At 40.8% G+C, this 26,422-nt stretch overlaps 1 protein-coding gene across 7 annotated transcripts in view; it reads left to right on the top strand.

Annotated features, from left to right (window-relative positions):
* Positions 1-26,422, top strand: part of IMMP2L (inner mitochondrial membrane peptidase subunit 2) — a 756,637-nt gene that overhangs the window by 679,963 nt on the left and 50,252 nt on the right. Inside the window, exons 6-7 of one of the 7 annotated variants that reach the window (XM_084810767.1) lie at positions 5,345-5,413; positions 14,688-15,680. The exons of the other annotated variants lie outside the window; for them this stretch is intronic. Coding sequence (XP_084666893.1) covers positions 5,345-5,392 — 48 coding nt within the window. The 3' untranslated portion in view covers positions 5,393-5,413; positions 14,688-15,680. Of the gene's footprint in view, positions 1-5,344; positions 5,414-14,687; positions 15,681-26,422 lie in introns of those variants that run through there. 7 annotated transcript variants of the gene reach the window in all.

The raw sequence follows: 26,422 nt of genomic DNA, 5'->3' as shown, positions 1-26,422 counted from the left end.
AAACGCAGATAGCTCTGGAATATCCCATATTGAGTGAAAGTTAAAAACCAAATCTTATGTTGCCTCAAAAAACTTCAATGCCAAGTTGCCAGAGGCTTGATAGAAAATAATGGTTTGGTGCTCTTTTCTCAGTCTGACAAAAAAACTGCTTGTGCCTAATATTTTTTTTTATTTCTTTCTACTTCCTACTCCATCACATTGTAGAGATTAATTCTGTGCCATCAAATGATATGAATCTCAAAGCTGCACTGCTGAAATGTGTTGTTCTGGAGGCCACACATTTCAAAACTGTTGCAAATGTTTCCAAAGTTTGATGTTCACTCCACAAAGATATTTAATTTTTCTGACTCATCATGCTGGGTACATGAGTAAGCACCTGAGGAAAACAAGAAGACCAGCCATGCACAGCATAAGTAGATTGCCCAGGATGTGTTAAAGCATCCCTGTGGAATTTATTTTGGGTGGGGTCATGCGGATAAAGAACTTTAGCAATGCAAATAACCATGTGGAAATTAAACAACAAAAACCTACCCTACAGTTTAGTATGGCAGATAAGTCAGTTTTTGCAAATCCCCGTTTTCAGCACTGATTTCCTTGCCGATAATCATAAAATGAACCAGCTAGACCCTGTCTCTCAAAAGATTTTCCATTTTCTCTCTCCCCCTCCTCCAAAGTAACTGCTCCATGTGATGGTGTTTAATGTATTCCCTGTAACACAAACTATCAAAAGCAAGATAGCCTAGTCTGAATCTCGCTCAGTTTTACTCCCGTAATTTCGTGTCTCAAATCTAGGAAAGCAAAGCTCAAATTGACAGGTTACGTCCAGTGGTAAAGTGGACTTGTCATTTTTCTTCCCCACCTTTTTCCATTACCCATATGAATGAACTCTCTCAGGGTGTCAATTTTTCCTCTCGCCTTGGAAGTCTTTGATACCTCCTTTGTAATTCTTCAAAAGCTTTGTACTGTATAACTGTGTATGTAAATGAAATGAAGATGCGCTTGCAGCTCGGTTTTTAAAACATCTTCTGTGCTATGAGGTCTTGTTTAGAAGACATTTTTGGCCACTGCGTGTCAAGTAGCTGTCAACCCATATCACACAGCAGCCAATGAAAACATATGGAGAGGGGATGGGAGTATTGTACTTAATGCCATATATGACAGCTGTAGAGAGCCAATACTGAACCAAAGACACACACAGCAACGATCCCCCCCTCCCGCCAGCCAACTCTGAGGATAATACTGACATTTCAGTATTATGGTGGAATGCCTGATTAAAAAGAAGCATGCAAGTTAATTCCCAACATGCCCCATGGCAGCCTTTTCATTTGACTTGGAGGTGGGAGCAGGTGGTGTCATTTAGAATTAAATACATCATGTCTCGGTTGGCAGGAAAATAGCATTCTGTGATGAAGTGTCCCTCCAATGAATCTCATTAATTGTTCACCAATTTGTGGGAATTTTATTTATATTTGCATATTATAATGCAAGTACAATGAGGGTGCAGAATATTTGAATTCTACTTAGCACTGAATTTAGCTAAAAGCAATAAAAGACCCTGAACCACTGCAGGAGGAAAGAGCTGACTTCGATAGTGCAGATCCATCTCCTACATCTGTTTACTAAAATATTGAATCAGTATTTTCAGTTCCATGGACTTGCCACTCGAGAGACAACTATATGGGGCTGTGTTGATTAATAATGTTTGCTTGGTCTGTACTATTAGCATCTGTGCACGATAAAAATATAAAAGTCTCATTCTTTTATTACTCTGGTTGTTTTGTGTGGAACTTAAATGTTGCAAATTGATAGGAGGAGGTCCAGTTCATTTGCATCATATGCCCACATGCTTCAAAAGGTTCTGAGACTGAGCTGTTATGCTCCAGAGAATAAAGGTGCACAAGCTCTCACTTGGAGGTGTCATTAATGGCTGATAGGAAGCTGTATTTATTTAATTACTCACTTCATTTAGATACGCTTCTCAGTGCTTCTAATGTTCAGAATAGAACAATGGCTAAAATATGCTAGATCCTTAACACCAATTTAAATCACAAAAACATGTACCAGTCGCAGAAATAAAATAAATCCAGCTCCCCAAAGGTGCATAGGTGGCTGTCACGATCCTGCAAATGATTGCAGCCATGTGTGCTTCCCAGCCACAAACCCAACATTATCCTGGGGCTCCCATAAGTGTGAATTGGCCCATATTCAGGAGCATTATATATAAATAAAGTCTCCAGAACTACTAAATGTGTTGTATGTCTTCCATAATTCTTTGGGTCGGAGATAATTATCAGAGATAATTTCTTGCCATTTTGATTTGTTGGCTTTTTCTATCATATCCGGCCCTCTCACATTCACAGGTTCTGGGTTACATGAACTTTCACCAAAATTGATTTGACCACACTCATTATCTGAATGATCATCGTATTTATTGCCTGGGAGGAATTTTTGCCCAGATCTGATTGGTTAGTCATCAAGGAAGTTACTTTCCGACATAGCATGTCATGGATGCCTTGCTACAATGTACCTGCTCTGTACTTGTGGCATACTGTGGTCTGGATTGTGTCAGGATTGATTCTGAGTGCAGGGAGATAGCAGCTCAGATTCAGAAGAGGAATATCCAGAACCGGGGTATGCATTTTCCCAAGCCAGTTCAGATATGGGTAGCCGTGCTTCTCAGGCTACTAACTCCCAGATGGCCGGGCCTGAAGCCCCCCCTTGCCCCCCTCTGTGAGAAGCCAGGAGGAGGAGGAGAGTGGGAGCTGTGACTTAAGAGATGCTAGACTGTGGCGCAGAGCTAAGAGGGAAACGTCAGGGGCAGAGCTCAGACGGTTGACCCGGTTAGCGATGCGTGAGAGGCGGCGTAGGGAAGCCACACTGGAAGGGCAGGACATCCCTCCCTAAGTTAGTCTAGCCAGCAAACCTCACTTCAGTTGCAGGCAATGTTGGTGCTCCCATTTGAATCCCCTGGAGGCATTCCTTTGTAGCCTGAGAGTCTTTGAGTATTAGCATCTGTAATGAACCTGTTGATAATGAATTAAAGGCCTAAGATTGAAGCCTCTCTATTTGTGTGTGTGAGTGCATCAGGAAAGAGGGGGCCCAAGGGAAACGTGACAGACTGTTTGGGCCAATCCATAAGGGCTTGTGCATGCACCATGGCTGTATTTTGCCTGGCATGGACTTTGATTTCCTTTCAGTTCCTTCCAACTTTGATGTTCCCAGTTGTTTCACTTTATTAAACTTTACACACTATAAAAACAATCTGTGTGTTTTTTTTAAAAAATAAAGTAATTAGTTATTTTCTAAAGAAGCTACATATGTAATCAGTTCCTTAAACATCAAACAAGGCCGTGGTAGCTAGCAAGCAATTCATCTGACATTTTCTTTTGAAGAGGGATTACCTTACCTTCTAGCTTTGCAAATAACTGTCACATTTTCATCTCTTGGCCTTTGTTGCTCCTCTAACCATTTTGTATGCTAGAAAACAAGCTCTCTTTGAGTAATGTTTCTCCCCCCTGTCTGAATTTCATGTTAAAAGCATAGCAGTGCTGAAAGAAAATTATTGACGCTGATAGAACAGTGCTTCATTACCTTTGTGTGATTTTAATGCTGACATACACTATGACTGTAATGTTATCATAATTACTTTGTTAGTCTTAGGTTACACTACATTTCATTTTTATTCACAGCAAATGGTTAGGAGGATCTAATTTCACTTACAAGGTACTTCTCATGCAATTAATGTGGGACTAAAAGCAATCTGCCCACTTTATTTTTGCTTACTCGCTATGGGTTTAAAGTATATTGAAGAGTCAACCAGGTTTTAAAGAAGCATTCTTCCCAAGGAGTGTTCCTGGGAAATCTGTTTTGTAACAGTCCCATTAAGCATAAGAATTATTCCAAATGTTTTACCATGATCCATCCCTCAAGACATTAGAGCCTTGTGTAATATTTTCCAGAATCTTTTAAAGATCTGAAAACAATGCACCTGTGACTTGTATGGCCCTTAGAGACGGTTAATTTGGCCTTTACTATCCATGGCAAGGGTGTAAATCCCTGCGATCCCCACCTCACTGTCTTATATTGGTAATATTGCTATAATTCTTGTGAGTTATAAAACAGTTCATCACCACCACCACCACCACCCAAAATCACATTGCTGGTTTGGGGGAAGGGGCTAATTTAGCAGCCTTGGACTTTCCCCTTCCCTCCAAACACACTCACCTGAAATCTGAAATGGTGAGCCTGTTCCTTCTGTATCATCTGACTGAATTCTTACGTGGCTAATTTTCAAAATATCCTGGCCTTGTTTGTTGCCACCTAGCTATGTGTGCATTTCGATCAGCCTACACAAGTATACAAATGAGCGGTGGCAAGTTTCCTATCTGTTGTCAGACTCGGCAATCTTTTCTTAAACAGTTTAGGCTTGCTTGCTTTCTTTCTTTCTTTCTTTCTTTCTTTCTTTCTTTCTTTCTTTCTTTCATAAATGCAGTGATGAGTGTGCAATATTTCCAATAGTTCCAATATTGAACTTGCACAAGGGGAATATTACAGATTTCAAAATATTGCCACGTAGCAAGACAAGGAGAAAGAACAGTTTTAGCAGCTGGGTAAAGAAGCAATTGTGATTATGCAAGGTAACTGAAGAAGCCAGTTATTTTCTCCTAGAGCAGTAAGCCTAGGTTTAAATCAGCCTGTACGTATATTGTGTGTCAACCCTTCCATTTTGGTTTGAACAAAACCATGGTTGGCTCTATTAGCAAACAGGATATATAACAGATCAAGACACTCCCCCCCTTCATGTTGTTGGCCCTATCCCTTGGACATCCACACGTAGTGGACATCTTCACTGAATAAGCGTAAGCCTACACATTAGCTTCTATAAAGCAAATATGGATATCTGTGGGTGGGGCCACAGCACGGCCCTACTCTCCAGTAATCATATGATGCCCCCTTCACATGATGCATAGGTGAAGCAGGCTGGTTTTGGTGGTAGAACTTAAATCTGTTTATAGTGCTTCGCCATTTGATTAAAAAACAAAACAAAACCCTGTATGATATCTAGTCCAGGAATATTAGTCCCATCTTGGTAATAAAGAGAGCAATGATGAAAAAATGAAGTAACTTTTCTTGTATTCAATTTCCTACTTTCTTCCCTCCTTGGAAGGAGTCACATTTTTAGTGAACTCTGAGATTCCAGTAACTCTGGTTCATACTTTCCACCCACAATTCAGCACAGAGTTCTTACATTCACTAATTTCATTAAGCTTAAGCATACTAAACTGTGTATAATAATAACAAAAAGGAAGTGACAGCTGGCTACTGTTACATTTCCATTTAACAGGAAAACTGGTTTGCGTTTATTCTCTGGATCTTTTTTCTCAATAGATGACTGCTCATTAATGACTAACAGGTAAGTGTTGACATCCAGTTGGAAGTTCTCCTGTTAACCAAAATGTCACTTCTTCAATACATCTGATGCCCTTTGAGTATGCTTGAAATTTAGTGGTTGATTATATGCTTACTCTGCTCTTCAGAGAATTCATTGTGTAATTTATCTTTTCCACTGTCCTTGTCCTATGTGTTAAATAAGAATCTCCCTTTCCTTATCTGATCCACTCACTGGCTTTCTTTTTTAGTCTTCAGTTAAATTTAACTGCATGTCTTCAGGCTACAACATACAGAGCATCACATCATTACAAAATGATAACTAGAGGTATTCCAGTAAATGGAATGTTCACCCTTCAGGGAATTTTTAAAAATTACAATTGGTTTCCATTTTGAACTTGCTAGATAAACTATATTGAAAGCTGCATTGGTTATATTATGTGCCCGCTGCTAAGGACCAGGTGTGTCAGTTTACTGCTGACATTCATATGGATTGCTGTGAATGAGAAACTCTGAAAGAGATTACTTTCTCACATAAGGCTTAGTTTTTCCCACTGATATCTGCTGGATTCAGATACAGGGCAGCTTATTCTTCACTAGACAAATGTATAAGGCTCACTTCATCCACAAACACTTTCCCTATGCAGAGATAGCCTTAGTGTAGGAAAACAAATGCATGCTGTTAAAATTTAATGGGCATTAGAAGCCGTGGCATGCAGACAAATTTATCTCCAGTTAACTGAGAAAACAAACAAACCTGAAGTTCCCTGACTTCAAAGATTGCAAATATCTCAACTCTCCACATTTGAGCAGCCATCTTAGTCAGATGGTCAGTTATATACATGGTCTCATTGTGCTTTTAGAACTTAGACTGATCCTAAATGTGTAAATAACCATTTTTCCCTATTAATCTTTTTACTGTGATTTTAACAAAACAAAACAAAACATTCATTAAATATCAATATCCATAAAATACAACATTACAAAACAGAACAGGAGATTATGCGTAAGCTTCAAGAAAGGCAGACCAAATATCCATATATTTATCCATTCACGAATGGTGTTAGGGCCTCAGTCCATTGCATTATAGGAGGCATACATTTATCCTTCCAGTGTTGTAATATCAGCCTTTTGGCTGTCAAAAGGGCTTGGAAAATCCATTCGCGCTGATCATATGTTAAATTCCAAGAAACTGGTAAATAGTTTAGGGAGACATGTGCATGATTCAATATTAAAGAGTGTTCCAATACAAAGTTTATCTATATTATGACCTCCTCCCAAAAGGAGGCAACTATTGGGCATTGCCAAAACATATGGATCAGAGAAGCATTAGGTATGCTACATCTCCAACAATTATGCGAATTAGACAAACCCTTATTAAACAGTCGTTGTGGAGTCCAGTAAACCTGAAACAAGATTTGTTGCTGAATAAAGTGTAGCCTAAAATCCATAGATACTTCAGATACAGATGCTAAAGCAACAATCCATTGATTAGGCAAAATGGAGCAGTCCGGTCCTCTAGTCCATTCCTGTCTTAGACTCTGAATATCATATTTATTTACTGATAACAAGTATTTATTTACATGAATCATGAGTCGATATGACTGATTAGCCTCTATAAGTGTTTCCAGTAACATTGGCAACTCTGAAGCTGTAAAAGCTGCCGGACCAAACCTAGATTCATTCCATCAAGTATTGCAATTGCAAGTACTGCCATTCAGCTGTAGTGGGTAAATCATATTTAGCACACAAATCAGAAAATGACAAACTCGTCATCTGGACCCAGTAATTGATTCAAGTTATTTATTTATTCATTCATTCATTTCATTTCTATACCGCCCAACAGCTGAAGCTCTCTAAAAGTCATCTTATCCATCCACGTCCACCACAAAAACATGTGTAAATAACAATGGTAACCAGAGCTACACTATACCATCTCCCTTTGATCTGAGGATTGCAGCCTTACCTGGGGGGAAAAGATTGTGATTCATGCTTTGGTGAAGTCCACATTTGAAACTGAAATGCACATTGTATAACTCTTTCGCTGCATGAACTGCTCTAGCTATCTATTCAGTTTGTGGTGCTGGTCTTTATCTTTAGAGCCATAAGCAGGCAAATTCAGATTTCTTTCAAATTCAAGAGAACTTTGGGTCCTGAATTTTCAGGGGTGGATTTGGCTTAGATTCTTTTAATTGTTTTTAGATTGTACTTTAATTGCAATATTGTTGTTGTTGTTATTGTAAAAGCTTGGGGCTTTATAAGAAAGTTTGTATATAATTATATTCAATAAATACTACAAGTCCTATTCTTTGCTGAGTAGGAGCTTGTTCAAGGAGTATCGGTTTGTACTCTTTATGACTCAGTCATACCCTCTTAAAATCAAAGGCAATTTGCCTGAATAAAATGTGGCAAAAGCTAGTTTAGGTCTGTGTGGTTTGGCCATTTAAATATGCTGTTAAAATAAAATGCCATTCTTCCAGTATGTGCATGCAGCAACTTCAATATACACTACTATTCAGTATTAAATGCATTCAGACATTAAATGCATAAAACCATTGTTCCTGAAAAAGGACGTGATCATGTGGGGTGACTCAAGATAAAGTATATTTACTTACTTATGAGTATTCTGTGTAACAGGCTGTTTTCTTGAGTTTCACAGGGGAGCTTGTAACAGAGATTATAACAAACAGCTACAAATAACATTATGATGTGTTTCATGTGATCTTAGTAAAGTTGACAATGTGTGCCCATGGAAGGAGAAAACAAAATTAATGCCCATTTAGATACAAAACCATACTTGAAATATATGCTGATACTATTGGATATTAGTCCCTTACATGGCAAAAATAACTGGGGGTCTTTCCAGACACTATGGGTTACCCAAAGTGGATTGTAAGGCCATAAGTAAGCCTTGTGCATAATATCACCCCGGCAAATACTTAAGTTGTGGCCGTCTCTGTTTCCTGAATTCAAACTGCACTGAACCCAGTTGCTGGTGGATTACAATTCTTTCCTCAACAAATTTAATTATCACATGTCTATTGCTCTTGAGACAGAGGTTGCACTAGCGCCATGATGCTATGTTGGTGCCTTTGACATCTCAGTGCTGTACGTGTGACCCCATTTTGCTTATAGCAATATAAGCTTATAGCAATCATGTATGACACTGGTATACAAGTGTATATTTGCATGTACATATAGATGCCTATTTCCTACAACCTCCCCTCTTCTTAAATAAGTAAGTAAATATGGAAACAATTTTAACACTTTGAGATCATATGTGGTGTACATAATATACATGCATCACATGTTATACACATAATCACATGTTATACACATAGTTGGAGTTGGGAGTGCATACCTACCACCGGGGGCATTGTTGGGGGGGCCACCTGGGCACAGGCCCCAGATCTTTTTTGAGCTGTGCCCCAGATCTTTTGAGCTGTCCTATTTGCCATTTTTTTTACATTTTCCCATTGACTTGCATTGGAAAACAAAAATGGCCATAACCTTTTGAGTTTGTATGATAAATACATGAAATTTGGAGGCTTGGTAGCCCCCATGCAGCTGGATGAATATGCCAAATTTGAGGCAGTTAGGTGCAGTGGGTTTTGTGCTAATCACATGTAAAATTTGCTAATTTCAAGAAAATGTATCAATGGTGTTCAGTCATGCCGGCCACATGACCACGGAAGCATCTTCGGACAGCGCTGGCTCTTCGGCTTAGAAACGGGGATGAGCACCGCACCCTAGAGTCGGACACGACTGGTTGGGGACACCTTTATCTTTACCTTTAAAGAGCTATATATTTTTTTGTGCTTCCACATATATGCATGGAATTTGAGGACCTGGCAGCCCCTATAGAGATGACTGAGCCTGCCAAATTTCAGACAGTTAGGTCTAGTGATTTTTCCTCTAGCCATGCGTAAAATTTTCTTTGCTCAAAGTCTAAAACAAAAAGTAAAAACTGTCAAGTCACCCAGGGGATTAGAGATCCTAATCAGAAGGTGTTTAAGGTGACCATTAGGAGGTCACTATCCCTAATCTCTGGGTTTCAAAGAGGCAGAGGAACTAGAGATCAAATCGCCAACATTCATTGGATCATGGAGAAAGCAAGAGAATTCCAGAAAAACGTCTATTTCTGCTTCATTGACTACGCTAAAGCCTTTGATTGTGTGGATCACAACAAACTGTGGCAAATTCTTAAAGAGATGGGAGTACCAGACCACCTTACCTGTCTCCTGAGAAACCTGTACAAGGGTCAAGAAGCAACAGTAAGAACCAGACATGGAACAACCGATTGGTTCAAAATTGGGGAAGGAGTACGACAAGGCTGCATATTGTTGCCCTGCTTATTTAACTTATATGCAGAGTACATCATGAGGAATGCCGGGCTGGATGAAAGACAGGTCGGAATTAAGATTGCCGGGAGAATTATCAACAACCTCAGATACGCAGATGATACCACCCTAATAGCAGAAAGCGAAGAGGATCTAAAGAGCCTCTTGTTGAGGGTGAAAGAGGAGAGTGCAAAAGCTGGTTTGAAACTCAACATTAACAAAACGAAGATCATGGCATCTGGCCCCATCACTTCCTGGCATATAGAAGGGGAAGAAATGGAAGCAGTGACAGATTTTACTTTCTTGGGTTCCAAGATCACCGCAGACGGGGACTGTAGCCATGAAATTAAAAGACGCTTGCTCCTTGGGAGGAAAGCTATGGCAAACCTAGACAGCATAGTAGGAAGCAGAGACATCACCTTGCCGACAAAGGTCCATCTAATCAAAGCTATGGTTTTCCCAGTAGTAACGTATGGCTGTGAGAGCTGGACTATAAGGAAGGCTGAGCGCCGAAGAATTGATGCTTTCGAACTGTGGTGCTGAGAAGACTCTTACGAGTCCCCTGGACTGCAAGGAGGTCAAATCAGTCAATCCTAAAGGAAATCAACCCTGAGTTCTCCTTGGAAGGACAGATACTGAAGCTGAAGCTGAAATATTTTGGCCACCTAATGCTAAGAGAAAACTCTCTGGAAAAGACCCTGATGCTGGGAAAGACTGAAGGCAAAAGGAGAAGGGGATGACAGAGGCTGAGATGGCTAGATAGCATCACTGATGCAATGAATATGGACTTGAGTGCACTCCGGGAGAGAGCACAGGACAGGAAGGCCTGGCATGCTATGGTCCATGGGGTCACGAAGAGTCGGACATGACTTAACGACTGAACAACAACAACAACAACATCCCTAATCTCTGGTGTAGGGGGTTTTTTTGAGCTGCAAAATCCTCCCCCCCCCCACTTTTCTGCTGTTACATGCCCACTGTTGGGAGCTTGCCTGCAATGAAATTTTGAAGAGGGATAAGGAAGGGAAGAAAGAGTTCCATGTGAAATACTGGTATTTCACGCCGCATCCGATTTTACTGCCCCAAACTGGAACCTTTGGGTTCTGCAGAAGTTTCGTAGCTTCAGTACAGCAAAGGATCCAGTCAGCCTCCACAAACTTCTTTCTCACCCTCCACTTTAATTTCTCCTAAATAGCTGTAGGACTCAAATAATCCCAAAGGGAGGGCTAGGGCTATGTGGCGTCATGATCGAGAAACTGCTGCGGCTTTTAAATGGGTTCTACAGTTTTAAAAAAGCTAGAAAAAGCCCTCAGACACCTCACCTGATAAAGTTCATTTAAGTATGTGCAATCCTTACAAACCTTCCACAGCCTCCTAAATTCCTCTGAAGTACTCCCTCTCTGAAAGGAGCCACTTGGCTTAGGGAATTCTCTCCACCCCCCACCCCCATTCACATTTCCAATCACCATTCTTCCTTTCTTCTCCCCTCCCCTCCCCTCCCCTCCCCTCCCCTCCCCTCCCCTATCCTGTTCTTTCTTTCTTTCTTTCTTTCTTTCTTTCTTTCTTTCTCTTGTTTCCACCCAGAGAGCATATCTTGGGGAATTCTTAAAGAGAATTCTGTTTGGTGGGCAAGAGAAATTCTGAACTGTATTTGACTTTATAGAAACAGACAAGAAGGTTGGTTTTTCTCCTTCTCACTCAGGTTTTTGAGAAGAGTGGGTTCACATGGTCACAGAGAAACAAATCTGGGGCTGTTTTGTTTGTCAGTTGCCATCATCCAGCAATAGGAAGGGCTGTAGCTCAGTGGTAGAGAACATGCTTGGCATGCAGAAGGTCCCAGGTTCAATCCCCAGCATCTCCAGGTAGGGCAAGGAAAGGATCCTGCCTGAAACTCTGGAGTGCCACTGCTGCCAGTCATTGTCAACAATTCTGTGCTAGATGGACCCAGGGTCTGACTAAGTATAACGCAGCTTCCTATGTTTCTATGAACTGAAAGCTTTAATTTTAAAAAAATAGGAGTTTTTGGTTTGTTTTTTAAGTGGAGGGGAGATAAATATTGCTAAATTATGCAATCCTGTGTATGCCTACTGAGAAGTCCCATTATGTTTAATGAGGCTTACCCTCAGGAAAGTGTGCATAGGATTCCAGCACAAGTTACTTTTGCAGGGAGGTTTGCACCTTGATGTTCTGCATGTTTACTCAGAAATAAGTCCTGAGTTGTGAGCATGGGACTGCAAGCTTAATACAGTGCCTACCCAATTCCATGTAATGAATTGACCACCCTTTCAGCTCAGTCTTATGCATGTTTTTTTCATTTGTGGGTTTGGGGTTTTTTTTTTGCATGAACTCTAGCTTCAGTGGTGAGGGAAAGGCCCTTAGTACATGCTCAGAGTTTCTCCATAACTTAGCCCTACTTTCGAAAACAGACTCATTGGCTGAATCCTGGTGAAGTCTTGGCACAAATGAAGTTATGGGGAGGAAGATACAATGAGAGCTTGTGCATAACAAGGAGGAGGTAGAGGGGAGTTGCAGAAAACAAGACATCTGTTTTGATGAAGAGTTGCTGGAGGATGGTAGGATGAGGAGGGATGGTTGCATGGAGGGGAACAGAATTGGTAGAGGGCAAATGTAAGTGCTCAGTGGTGAAAGAAAAACATTCTGCACACGCTCAGAGGCACTCAATATTTAAGAACATAAGAAGAACCGTGCTGCATCAGACCAAGGTCCATCTAGTCCAGCATTCTGTTCACACAGTGGCCAACCAGATGCCCATAGGAAACCCACAAGTATGAGTTCAATAAAACCTTCCCACCCATGTTTCCCTGCTGCTAACATTAGTGACCTGTGCCTTTTCATACAAATTTACCCAAAAATTGTTGGGGAAGGGGTGAATGGAAGGGAAAGCAAATTACTCCCACCCTCCCCCAAATTGGAGAACTCCCCTTCCACATGAACTGCTGCACCTATCCTTCTGCAACTTTGCTGGTTTCGTACTTAGGGACAACTGTAGGCTGTCTGTAATTTTCAGAACAATGGTCCACAAGGAACATAGGGAGATAAGTATCTCCTCTTTTGGAGACCTCAAAATGTCAAGGCCACCCTTGCACAAAAACCCTTGTGGCTATCGTTCTGAAATTTGGAGACATGATCTCCTCTGATGGCGCAATGAATCCTGAAATTTTTATCCACTTCTTCCAAGTAATAAAAATGTTATTGGCAGTTCCCTTTAAAAGAAAATCAAAATATAAACCCTGCACCTATTTCTTTCTGACATTGAGCACATGTAATCTTCTAGGGGGCTACTATGCCTGAAATTATCCAGTTCTGACCAAGAGAAAGAAGTTACATTTTTTTTCTAATTTCCCATGGTAGTCAACAGGAAGCACAAAGACTCATTTTTCAAAAAATTGACTCAGGTTTGGTGCTGAGCTGAAGTGGTCCGACTACAAATTGGCCCAAACCGAAGCGGGATGTTTTCCAAAATGCTGAATTGGGGTCTGAGTTGAAGTGAGGTGGGAGGTCAGTGCACACTTCTTATGTATGTATATATGTATGTAATCTATACACACACACAAGCATACCATATGCACACACACACACACACACACACACACACTAGACGTGTGCTTAGACTCGGATATATATATGTGTGCAAATTTTTGTTATGGGCCTGTGCCCCAGATCTTTTAAGAACCTAGCAATGCCCCTGCCTACTACCCTGCCATACATAAATTGGGTCCATCTCTGAGACTGTGCCATACTGAAATATGTTGCCATGAAAACAAAGTCTTCTCTTGATCTTTACCGATTGAGAAATGTCTTGGTTTTTAATCTTGCACTATAGCAAGATTTCATAATAGTCCTATTCAGGTGTTCTGTAGCTCTTTTCACTAAATACTTGAGGAGATGGAGCCCTACTCCCTCCTTGTGGGTTTCTGTCACCCTCTTGTCGTGGAGGGCAACTTTCTGAAGAGAAGAGCCTCCTGCATCCATGGAGGCTTTCCACATGATTGAAAATGCTGGAAAATGAAGGTTCTCAATTGTGTGGAGAACCTCCATGAATACAGGAGAATCTTCCATTGCCCTTGGTGAGGAGAAGATGATGGAAATGTGTGAGGAGGAGGGTGGGGCTAGAACACTCTGTTTCCTCATGCATTTAGTGAAAATAGTGACAGAATGCATAAATAGGGCTAATATCTAAGATGTAACAACCCTGGAAGCTTCCTACAGGCTTTAATGTTGGCTTTGCTGATGCGACAAGAAGCATTGTTATAGGGATACACAGTAGGTTCTTACAGAATACTCCTGATCTTCCAGACCGTGCTGTGTAGTGTTGGGTATGTGTTTCAGGCTTATGCACACCCACCTCTTTTCTCCCTGAGATTCTGATTTGCCAGAGCAACTTTGGACTTGATATATAGATCGGACCTTAAGATCATCATCAGCGGCCCTTCTCCGTGAGCCCCTGCCAAAGGAAGTGAGGCGGGTGGCTACTAGGAGGAGGGCTTTTTCTGCTGTGGCACCCCGGCTCTGGAATGAGCTCCCTAGTGAGGTTCGCCTGGCGCCTACATTGTATTCCTTTCAGCACCAGGTGAAGACCTTTTTATTTTCCCAGGCATTTTAGCATTTTAGCTTTCTAAATTTTTATCTTTGCTGTTTTAAATCTGTATTTTAAACTCCTGCACTGCTGCTAGGTTTTATTGTGGTTGTATTGTTATATTGTGGTTTTAATGTTCTGTATATTTTAAATTGTTTTATTGTGTGTTGCTTGGATTTAATTTTTGTGAACTGCTCAGAGAGCTTCGGCTATTGGGCGGTATAGAAATGAAATAGATAGATAGATAGATAGATAGATAGATAGATAGATAGATAGACACACACACACACAGACACACACACACGGTAAAGCTAAAGTATCTGATTTTTATAAAGTATGGCATGATTTTATTTCATATACAGACCAGCAAGGTATTCAGCATCCATCAAGGTCCTTCCTCAGATTATGGAAAAGAGAATAAATGCAAACTGTAATACGAAGAATTATATAAATGCTCTCTAAGCCAATTACAGATTTAGTTCACATTTGTGATTGTAATGTAACTGTGGAAAATGTGTTAAATATATTACTCTCTGCCAACAGAATTCAACTTTATGTATTTTATTTTAAATTTTCTTTTGTTGCTGTTTTGTTTGTTCATTTGTGCATGTTTTTATTGTATTTGGAAAATTAATAAAATTATTTACAATACACACACACACACACACTGTGTATATGCTAGTGTATCAAGGCTTTGTGCCTGGTGGAAACTGAGTCCATAGAGCCCCAGAGCAGTTCTGATTCTGAGGAAGGGCAACAACCTGTGAGAGAGGAGCTCACTCATCTCTCACAGGCACAGCGGCAGGGAGAGATTCCTCCTCCTGCATTCCTGAGAGAGATAGTGACCCTGGCAGTGAGAGAGCGGGGGAGAGGGTTTTGCTGGATGCTCGGTGCAGACGCAGGGAGCGACGCCAGATGGAGGGCGCCAAGAGGAGGCGCTCTGCCCGCTTGGTGCTCAAACAACGGTCACATCCCGAGGACCGAAGGGTAAGAGGGAGGACTTCTCCATAGCCCATAAGTTCAGAGTCTTCCTGCCCTCCTCCTTCAAACAGGGACCAACTGCCTTACCTGGAGCTTAGGCTACTCTGCTAACTACCCCAGTGCAGTTCCTTGCTTAGTCGCTGGTGATTAGCATCTGAAAGAGTCATTAAGTTGTAAAAGGAATAAAGCCTTGGAAGGAATCCTTTTCATCTGTGTCTTGAGTTGGCTATTGGAGGGGACTGTAAGAGGCACCTAGGGTGCTCCTGACAGCTCCAGAGTTCACAATTGGACTAAGTATCACAGTATTGTATCAAAGTATTATACCAGAAAATAGAACTATGAGTAGAACTATAAAAGTGAATAAAAGGATTAGTAAAGCTGCTCAAGGTTATTACTGTATGTGTTGTATAGTAACGTTTGAAATCTAGCTTACTAAGATTCAAATCAACAATAGGCCCAAAAAATTTAATGAGTATTCTTAGTATAATATTCTTACAGAAAAGAAGTCATGTGTACATCTACAAATGTGAAAAATTCATATGGGGAATTCTATCCATTTTCCTTGCCCAGAAACATTTCTACCTGATATCCATCTGCCCGATCAGATTTCATCTGCTTCTGTTACAGATTCACACTCCTGATATTAACAGCTTCTTAACAAGCCCTGGATGTCTTTGCACATATATATATTTTACTCACAGATGTTAGGCATCATGGGCTTTGTACTCTTAGAATTACATAAACACTTGTTGCTCAAATTCCCATACCTTATTTCAGTCACAGTTGCACTGCATCATGGATTTTATAGGCTTAAGTTGCAATCCTATGCACACTTAGTTGGAACTAAATCCCATTGAACTCAGTGGGACTTACTTTTGAGTAAACACATGCATAAGTTTATTTGATTAAGCAGTGGAGCTAGTCCACTGGAAACAATAGAGAAAGACTTTTCAAATGAATATGTTGAGCATATTCAAGGCAATGCAGATATCAGTAGTTATGCCTACAGTTAGAGAACATAATACCACAGTGGTAGAACTCCAATTATTAACCAATATTCCATTTTGAATTTGGTGGCAGGGAGCATAAACCAAAAGAGAACTGGCATATGTGTGTGTGTGTGTGTGTGTATGTATCAAACTCTTTTTCCTAGTTTCCTGTTAAGAGTATTATGTCTTCCTATGATGCTGGTTGGTGGCCTAAAGTAGGAATGGGCAGACTTCATGCTTTCAGGATTTATTTTGTTTTTTACTAGAACACTGAGATCTACCAATCAGACTCAGGTGTGAAATAATTAGGGATAGTGTAGATGCCCAACTGGGTCCAGGAGTCTGTCAGGCTCCCCCCCCCCCATGCCCTGGACTGTGCTGCCAAGCCTCTGACTTCGGTTGCCCCCACTTGCACCCTCCCAGGCATTCCCCACACTCACCCAGACCTGTCCACAAGTGTCTGCCATTTTGCTAAGCTTATTTTTACAGGAAAAAAAGAGGTAATTAAAAATGCAGGTACTTAAATATGCGCAAATTTGGGCTGGGAAAGGCTGACCTATGCAGTATTAGAGGCATAAATGGCCCATTTACACCTCTAATATTGCGTATATCAAGCTTTCCCAGCCCGAATTTGCACATATTTAAATATGCACATTTTTAATGACCTCCTTTTTTTCCTGTAAAATTAGCTTGGCAAAATGGCCGGCACTTGTGGATGGGATCCAGGGTGAGTGCAGGTGGCTTGGCAAGCTCTTGGGGGTCAAGTGCAGGTCTGAGGGAGCTCAAGCAGGGGCAGCACTTCAGTGGGTGTCAACCGATACCAGATGGGGGTCAGCTCATCCATCCCTAAAAATAATGGCTGAGGCTGGCAGAATTAAGTATCAGGATGTTCAGGCCAGAAATGTATGATCAATACCAGAACCAAGCTCACAAGTCCTTTCACACAAAAATCAACTCCAGATTTTCCCTTAAGTATTCTTTTTCAGCAACCTAAATTTGGGGGTGGGAGCTTTTAACTTGTTGCTATTTTTAGACAATTGGAAGTCAAAATCCCTTGGTGATCTACTGCAAAACATCTAAAGATCTAGTAGTAGATACCAATCTACCTTCTGCCCACCACTTGGCTAAAGGAAGACCCAAATTGAATGTACCATAATGGAATTAATAGATTATAACAAAGTGAAACAATCTCTCAAATTATTTGTTAGGTGTTCGTTCACCTCAGAAAGATTTTATTTTTTTAAATACAGGACTGCATAAAGCAACTCACTCCCATCATTACTAACAGGATTTCTGTTCAGAGTCAGTAATCACATCATCTCACAAATCACAACTATCCTATTAGGAAAAAGGGAGCTTATCTTAGCATGTGACAGATGAGCATACATAGAAGGCTAGGTGACAGCTGCCAGATGAGCCAATTATTGTGTTGCTGAAGGGAGAATGCCTATCAGAAATATGCTAACTGTGTGTGCACAGGCAAAATAAAAAATAACTGCAGTAGAATTAAAACTGTGTGTAATGTGTGTGTATCTCTGCCTACCTACCTACCTGTCTGTCTGTCTTTCTATCTAAATGCTTCCATTACATTGCTGCAATCTTAAGAAAAACTAAATATTTGAAAACTGAGAATTAATATTAGGAAGAATAGGCTGAATTTGGCTCTGTCAAATGTCTGCATGCTCATAGGTTCTCTTGTTTTTTTACCTGAATGACTGATGGTATAAGTGGTTTCTGTGTTCCCCAGTTCCACCTCCACCAATCCTCAAATACTTCACTTGTTGCATGTTAAATTTATGTCTATAATTCAGGGGCTTAACTACAAAGCAGCCTGACGTATTAAAACTATGCCTGTGCATGAGAAAGACAGTCCAAAGCAATAGAGAAAAGAGTTTGTACTGAGAAACATGCTGTGATTGACTTGCCAATATTTCGTTATCGGATTCTGCCAGCGTGTGCATTTACCCATCTTTGGCCAGATTTGAATGTGAAACATGGATACTACTGTGAGTCTGTGACTGAGGAGTTTATGGTGAAAGAAAGAGAGAAGTATGGAAAATACAGAGTATGGTGATAAACTTAGGGTAAAACTATATATTACAGGACACAAGTGGCTACCACTTGAAACTGCATCTCAATGTGGAATGCTCCCATTCTCCCTCAGTAATCTATAGTGCAACACCATGACATGGGTTTCATAATGCAAACATTATGGGGTCCTGCACCACTCATAATGTGTAGTTCCACCCTTATTGTTTATATAGTATAATTTACTCTAATGCTGAACTTGAGCTGGATGTGCCAAAATAAGATCACCCTTGCACAAAATGGATGTACCAGCATGCCTGGAGCAGTACAGTATATGCAGAGGTTAAATAAGAACCAACATCCCCCCTGAAGAGGGCAAGTTCCCAACCAAAGCCTTAAAAGGCTACTGTGCATGCATGGAATGCATGTGAGACTTACCCTACTCAGTGAATGTTATTTTTCAACCTCATCAGAGATTGTGTATAGGGATGATGAATAGGTCAATTTTGGTTCCATTCAATGGGCCGATCTACATTGCACCTGTCATCGCAATGAATTTGGTGTCCTGTCGGGTTAAACACTCGCATTAAAACGTGATTATTCACACTCACCCATTTTCCCCATTGCAGTGCTTCATTGAATGTGCGAGCTCGGTTCACACTCGAGCGCTGTACTGTTTTCCTGCTCTTAAAGACTGAGGTTCTCATTGGAGGATCAGAAACACTTCCTGTTTCTGCTGATTCCATACCCACCACACTCACAGCTCTCGACAGCCCCATGTCGTCTTCTGGCTACTGATCGCATAGCTTCCTCAGCACTCAATGTTTCCTCAGCAACAAGCAAAGGGCTGGATGTGCACATGCTTGTCTGAGCTCCGAAGCTAACAGCGTCGGCCCTGGTCAGTAGTTGGATGGGCAACTGCCTGGGAATCAGGCTTCCTGCACTGAGCAGGGGGTTGTTCTATCCCTTCAAATGAGACTAAGTTTTTTACCCCCTTTGGCTTTTTTTTTTTTTAAATTAAGGAGTTATCTTCGAAGCATCGTGGCTTCTCCGTGATTGTTTTTTTCTAATTCAGGCATGATCTTCGACTCTTCGAATCTTCAAAGATCATGCCTGAATTAGAAAAAAAAAATCGCGGAGAAGCCATGAAATTTCAGTGCGCAACTCTGTTTCAGTCCATTCATTGGTTTAATTTGGTAAATCCAAGTAAAAATTCTCACAGAACAAATTTCTCACCAATCCCTAATTGTACAACAAGGTTTCAAAAACGGTTGTGCTGGCTCATGGAAATATGCATGAAGGGAGGAAGATGCAGGAGGTAGGGTGTGGAGGAGGAGGGAGGACAAAAAAATTAAGGAAAGTGAGAGATAGGAGGGAAGGACAAGGAAATGAGAACTGGAGGAACCAGGGTGGGGGGACAAGTAACAGAGAAGGAACAACATTGAGACACAGAGAGAGACACACACATACACATAGAGAGGGAGAGGGTGGCAAAAGGGGATGAAAACATAGCAGAAATGAGAAGAGGAAGCCCCAGACAGAATGACATGTGGGGGAAGGGAAACAAGTAAGGGGTTGACTGGGCCACACCAGAGACACAGTTCAACATTTTATTGGAGGTTCCACTTATTTTCTCTAAATGCTCCAAGTGCTTTACATACATTATGTCGTTTTGTGTGAACCATCCAGAGAGCTCTGGCTATCGGGCATTGTGGAAACAGAATAAATAATAATAACAGTCTCACAATCCATACAACTAGCCTGCAAAGCAGAATCATAATATTTATCTTACAGATAGAGGTGGCTGAGGTTAAGAGACAGTGGCTTGCCTGGGGTGAGATTAAAGCCAAAGACTTCGAAAATTACAGCTTGGACTCTTTCAGCGTTACGCTCATCTGTTTGATGAAGTATGAAATCAAAGAACATGAAATAGGAGAGTGGGAAACTGGTTCATGGATTTACCAGGAATGTCTGGACCATATTAGGTATACAGTTAGGTGATCATTTTTTTGAAAGCTCCACCACACCCAAAACATCTTGTGAAAAAGCTACGCTAGGGAAATCTGAGAAGTGTCCTGCTTAACAGTGCACTGGGCTGAGACCTCCCTTTTGAGATGTGATCGAGGACAGGCTCAGCATCAGCATCTGGCACAGTAGGGCACATGCCAGAAGGCCCACTGCAGCAGACACTTTGTTTTTTCTTCCCTCCCCTACAGTTTTTTAGAGCTTGGTAATGTAAAGAGGATTGTGGGGTTGGGTGACTGTGTTTGACACATCAGGGAAAGCTCATGGTTTCTCAGCCTCACTTTCTCACCAGCAGAACAATAATAATACTCGACACATGTTTGTTGCGATAATGACAGCACAACATGTTTTGACATTAAACTTGCTAAAAGAGTGGTTAATAATGATACATTTTCATATATCTAGTGCATATTTGTAAACTTCACATTCCTTATGGGTCCTGCTTTCAACAGGTCAGAATCCTGGGTACAGATAAAACTCAGAGTGCAGTATGGGTTTATTTATTTGATTTATTTAGAATATAAATAAAACCCTATATGGTTCTAGCCCAGCCTATCTCAAGGAGCGCCTCCAGCAACACCAGACAGGCCGCTCAACAAGATCAGCCTTGGATGGCCTTCTCTCTGTTCCGTCAGCCAGGACAGCTAGACTGGTGGGGACGAGGGAGAGCGCCTTCTCTGTGGTGGCCCCCACTCTGTGGAACTCCCTCCCTAGGGAACTCCGCCATGCCCCCTCTTCAGTGAGCTTCTGCTGTGCATTAAAAACGTGGTTGTTCAGGCAGGCATTTGGGGTGGGTTAGGGTATTTTAGAAAATGTTTTATTGTAGAATTTTATTGTTTTAAACTGTTTTATTATATGCTTTGTACATCGCCCAGAGTGGCTGGCTGACCAGCCAGATGGGTGATTAACAAATTTAATAAATAAATAAATAATAAATATTTTTAAAAATCCATCTACATGGATTGGAATAGACAGATTCGTCCCTCTCTGTGTCAGGTCCTGCAAGTGGTTTACAATAAATAATACATCATAACACAAATATGTTTCTCCTTTAGATGAATATTTGGAACATCTTCACAGTCTTCTGTTGATGTTCACTGTGTCTTTTCCATGGTTTTCTTCTTCCACGGGCTGCTCCCAGCTTCATGGGCTGCTGTTAGAGTGCCTCCAGAAAATAGGTAGGCCCACCGAGGACTTGTTGGTTAAGATGAACGTTCTGTTGGTTAGTAGACAGGATGGGGGTAAAGTCAGCCATTGCATGTGTGGCAGGTGGGAAGAGGCAGATGGATCTTTTCTTATTCACATCTCTGTTCAGTATTGGAACTGATCAAAACAAGGGGGAAAGCAGATGTTTCTGGTGTATACATGCACACAGAGAGAGAGAGAGTTCAGAGATGCGTCTGTTTTAAGTGGCATCATTGTATGTGTGTTAAATGTATCCACCAGCCAGTTCCATAATAACAACCATTATAACAAAGAGTGCTTGAGTTGTTGGCTTGAAAGCATTTTTAGCACTGAATGCCCAGTATATACTACTGCCACATGTTCCATTCCTCTCCCTTCAAAATGGGAATGTAATTTCTTCAGTTCAAAACACATTTTTCCCAATTGATGATAAGACATTGAAATCCAAACCTTGTGTTTATATTTTATAATCTGTTACCATGGTGATATTAACATACACATGAGGTGGTAGCTTTGTTGTATGCAATCAAGCTGGATAAAGTTTTTGATTTAAATAGATACACAGATTCTTTTCATAAGGAATAATGTAAAAGTAAACATGGAGGATAATTAAGTAGTTTGATTTGCATTTTTTTTGGAGATTAGCTTGATCATATAATTGTTTTTTCAATTTTCTTGCTTCGAGCTTTCATTATGTTTGCATTACATGTGTTCCGAATGCCTATCTTTTTCTCTAAGAATAATAATCATAGCCAATATAACTAATGGTCCAGTCCTGAGGTTTATTGCTTCAGGAAATAAATGCAAGAAATGGTTGAAGCTTACCAGCTAAGCTGTAATTAAGGTTGTATTAGCATTTTTGTTAGAGAACTCCATAATAAACATTCCCTGCTGACTTAAATTGGACATGCAGAGTGTTGGGGTTGAAATGATTTTGTTCATTGATTTACGTACATACCCACACACTACTACATTGCTCCATACTTGCTGCTCCATCATGGACTGTAGACATCTGTTGTATATGGTCTCAATGCACTTTAGCTTTAAGTGGCTATAGGCTAATGCAGAACAGCGGCACTATCATCTTCTCTCAGCACTTAGAATTCGCCAAATAAATTGACATTAACTAGATCATAACTTTATGAAAGTATATACAAAAGAAAGAAATGTTAAGGAAAAGTCCTGATTATAATTCAGGAGATATAGATCATAACTTCTTTCAGGCAAGCCTTTCATAATACCTTGAAAGGATTGATCACACCTTATTCTTCTATGTGATCACATAGAGAAGGAAGTGGAACCATGCCCACTCCCCCTGCACTCAGTGTCTGTGTGTTCTCCAGAACCATCCCTGACAGTTCAGTGGACCATTGGGAAGGATTGCCAATGCGTACCATTCATGTGTAGGTTCTTTACCCAATCAGGTGCTTTCTGGATCCTTGATCATGTGGAGGAGCCCATGTGCAAACAGATGTATGAGCACAGACTCTCTTTACTGATCTTTCACTGAAGATGCAAATGTCAGGGAATGGAGACGGATGGCATGTGGATTTTTGTGATGGGACCAGTGGACACAGTCCTGCTCCCCTCTTGATATGTGTATTATGTATGTGGAGGAGTGAGTGTGAGCAGCCCTAGGGTGTTAAAGTTTCCATTACGCTAATGGAGTCTCCAATCATAACATGATTCTGCCCATCTCCTCATAACCGCACATCATAAAGTGATGATGAAAAGACCTCTCAGCATCAGCACCCAAGAGCCACTGCTCTGGATTGTCCCAAAACAGTCTTGGCATACTTTCCAATACGTGCCCTATTTTTCCTTTGAAAGCCCGCACTGTCCCAACCTAAGAGTGACAGTCCCAATGCAAATTAAACCAGTCAATAAACCCACCTTGTTTTTAGCCAGTTTGATTCTCATTCATCCCAAATCTCTGTCTCTGGATTATTATTACTGTTGTTATTAATGTGGTCAATCACATTTCTGTCAGAAAGACTTAGTTTTGAGAGAGATTTCCTTAGAAAGCACCTCAAGGACATCTGTTAAGTTAGGTCTGTACATCTTATGAGTGACCCACCCAGATGAATGCAGTCTTTGCAAGAAAACTATTTCTGTATGATGTATTTACAGACTATATCATGGTAGTGTTTATCATCTTCTTGTCTTTTTGCTTTAAATTATGGTTTTGCGTTACTGTAACAAAAATCATAACTAAATATAAAGGTGGCATGGCACAAACATGAGCATTTACATATCAAAGAGCTAAAGCCATAAATACCCCAGCAACCACCTTTACCATTTGCTTTGCTTTTCTCAACATTTCTTAAATTTTTAGTGTAGATGTTTGTTGTGATCACCTCTGAAGTTCTACTGAAAATGGGAATATAGAAGAATAATGAAATGATGGCAGGAGATACACTGAATGTCCTTAGAGATAATTCCTTGGAGATAATCTAGTTTGCAAAAGCATATGTTCTGCAAACTGAACCCACTGCCTCAGGGAGCAGTACGTATAATCTAAGTCTGTCAGCAGTTCACTAACATGCTGGTAAGAATACCAATAAGTATAAAGAGGTGCCAAAGTTCTCACTCCCCTCTAACACCGAATCTTCATCTCCATTTATTATACCACAATGGGTTCTTTCGGATGTACCTTTTTGACAAGATAGATATTAGCACAATGTGATGGATGGCAATTTATTATTTCAGTGTATTGGGGCTCTATGGACTATTGTGAACATTTTGTTTTACACTATGACCCAGTTTGCATGACCAAAACAAGCCACCATGACTTATTTAAACCATGGTGGCTTATTGTCATCCATGGTGCGTGTTGGAGCATGCCCATCACCATTTCCCTAATTACCCACCAGGGAGTGGCTTGTCATGTCATCTGAATCCGAGTGGCATGGCTCGTTTGAAGGGGAAGCAACCCTGAAATTGCCTATTGTTGGGTTATTTGAGGGTTGTTTCACCCTCAAACAAGCCATGCTGCCCGGGTTTGGATGATACAGCAAGCTGCGTCCAGGCAGGTAATTAAGCTAATGTCATCCAGCACTGGGATGTCCAGATTCTGTGAAATCCATCCCAGTTGTGTTTCATGGATTGTACAGTGTTATTTGTTCTGGCATCCGCTCACAGACAGATTTGATTTTTTTCGTTATGTCGAAAAATATGCAAATAATTCCATAAGAGGGTTTACAACAATTTACATAATTTACATTAGTACATAACATGTAGTGTATTGTCCCTCATTCCATTCAACTTTTCTCCACATATATTTACCAGTCTCAGCAGAAATGTGCATATTTTCGTATGAATAACTATGTGTAAATTTCGGGAAAGAAAAAAAAGAGTCCAAAAGTCCACAGACTCCGCACCTGAGTAGGCCGGTCCGCAGCGGATTCTGCAGGTTGGATTCTTAGAAATCGGAACTCATTTTAGTCTATCTCAGATTTCTCCAGTATCCCTACCTAGCACACATTGCCAATTTAAACAAGGCACCACATCTTATTTAAGCCACAGTGGCTTGTTTGATCATGCGAACTGGGAAGTATCTTTTGTTTCCTTCTCCTGTTCCACTTTTAATGAAAATGAGCTTCCATTGGTTATGCAGACATGGCAGTTTCCTCATGAGTCATCTGCCAGTTTCGCGCTTGTCAGAGGTGGGTACAAACATAGCAGTCCGTGGAACTTTCTCATCACCTGGTTGGGTGGCTTTATGCTTTCTTTCACAATGTTATACTGGTAGATCCTGACTTAGTCATGCTTAGAGTAGTCACACTGAAATTAGTGGGACAAGTAAGTTCAGATTCCACTGATTTCCCTGGGTCTACTTTAGGTAAAACTAAATCTGAATCCAACCCTGGATGTTTTATTATTTCAGGCATAATTCTGTCAGGATTGGCGTCCTGTCTCTGAGATGGTTCACATATTCATTTCTCCACATGATTGCGGGCAGGCACACAACTAAGCCATGGCTGTTGCTGCTTCCTCAGATAAGAAAGTATCAGTGTATACAGCCTTTAGAGACATCTCTCCGGGGAGCATGCAAACCTTGGTCACCCTAGCTGATATCAACTCAAATTCAATTTTTCATCTGGAATCCAATTACACTGTTGACCATCATTACATTCCTAACAGAGAGTTTGACAGATTCACTGTGTACAGTTTGAAATAATATTTTCTTCCTTTTGCTTCAATGCTTCCCATGTTAATTTAATTGGGTGACCTCTAGTCATAGATTTATCCCATAATTCCATTTCTCTAAATGTTTCGTGGTACTCTGTACTGCTATATTCCCCTTTAGTTCACTGTTCAGAGCTATAGACCTACTATCATAGCTGCTTCTTCTGGGAATTCTCTTCTAAAGTCTTTATTATATGGTTGGTTTGTTGCTTCTGCTATATATATGGTTGCAAAAAAGGCAAATGCTATTTTGGGCTGCATTAATAGAAGCATAGCTTCCAAATCCCGGGAAGTACTAGTTCCCCTCTACTCAGCACTGGTTAGCCTCATGTGGAGTACTGTGTCCAGTTCTGGGCACCACACTTTAAGAAGGATGCAGATAAACTGGAGAGGGTTCAGAGGAGGGCAACAAAGATGATCAGGGGATTGGAAACAAAGCCCTATGAGAAGAGACTGAAAGAACTGGGCATGTTTAGCCTTGAGAAGAGAAGACTGAGGGGAGATATGATAGCGCTCTTCAAGTACTTGAAAGGTTGTCACAGAGAAGAAGGCCAGGATCTCTTCTTGATCATCCCAGAATGCAGGACACGGAATAATGGGTTCAAGTTACAGGAAGCCAGATTCCGGCTGAACATCAGGAAAAACTTCCTGACTGTTAGAGCAACACGACAATGGAACCAATTACCTAGGGAGGTAGTGGG

Source organism: Heloderma suspectum, chromosome 7 (assembly GCF_057233095.1).
Source record: "Heloderma suspectum isolate Gila_16-S chromosome 7, 16-S_ref, whole genome shotgun sequence".
NCBI classification, from domain to species: Eukaryota; Metazoa; Chordata; class Lepidosauria; order Squamata; family Helodermatidae; genus Heloderma; species Heloderma suspectum.
Note: the sequence above shows the minus strand (reverse complement) of the source record. Positions and strands in the feature narration are given on the sequence as shown.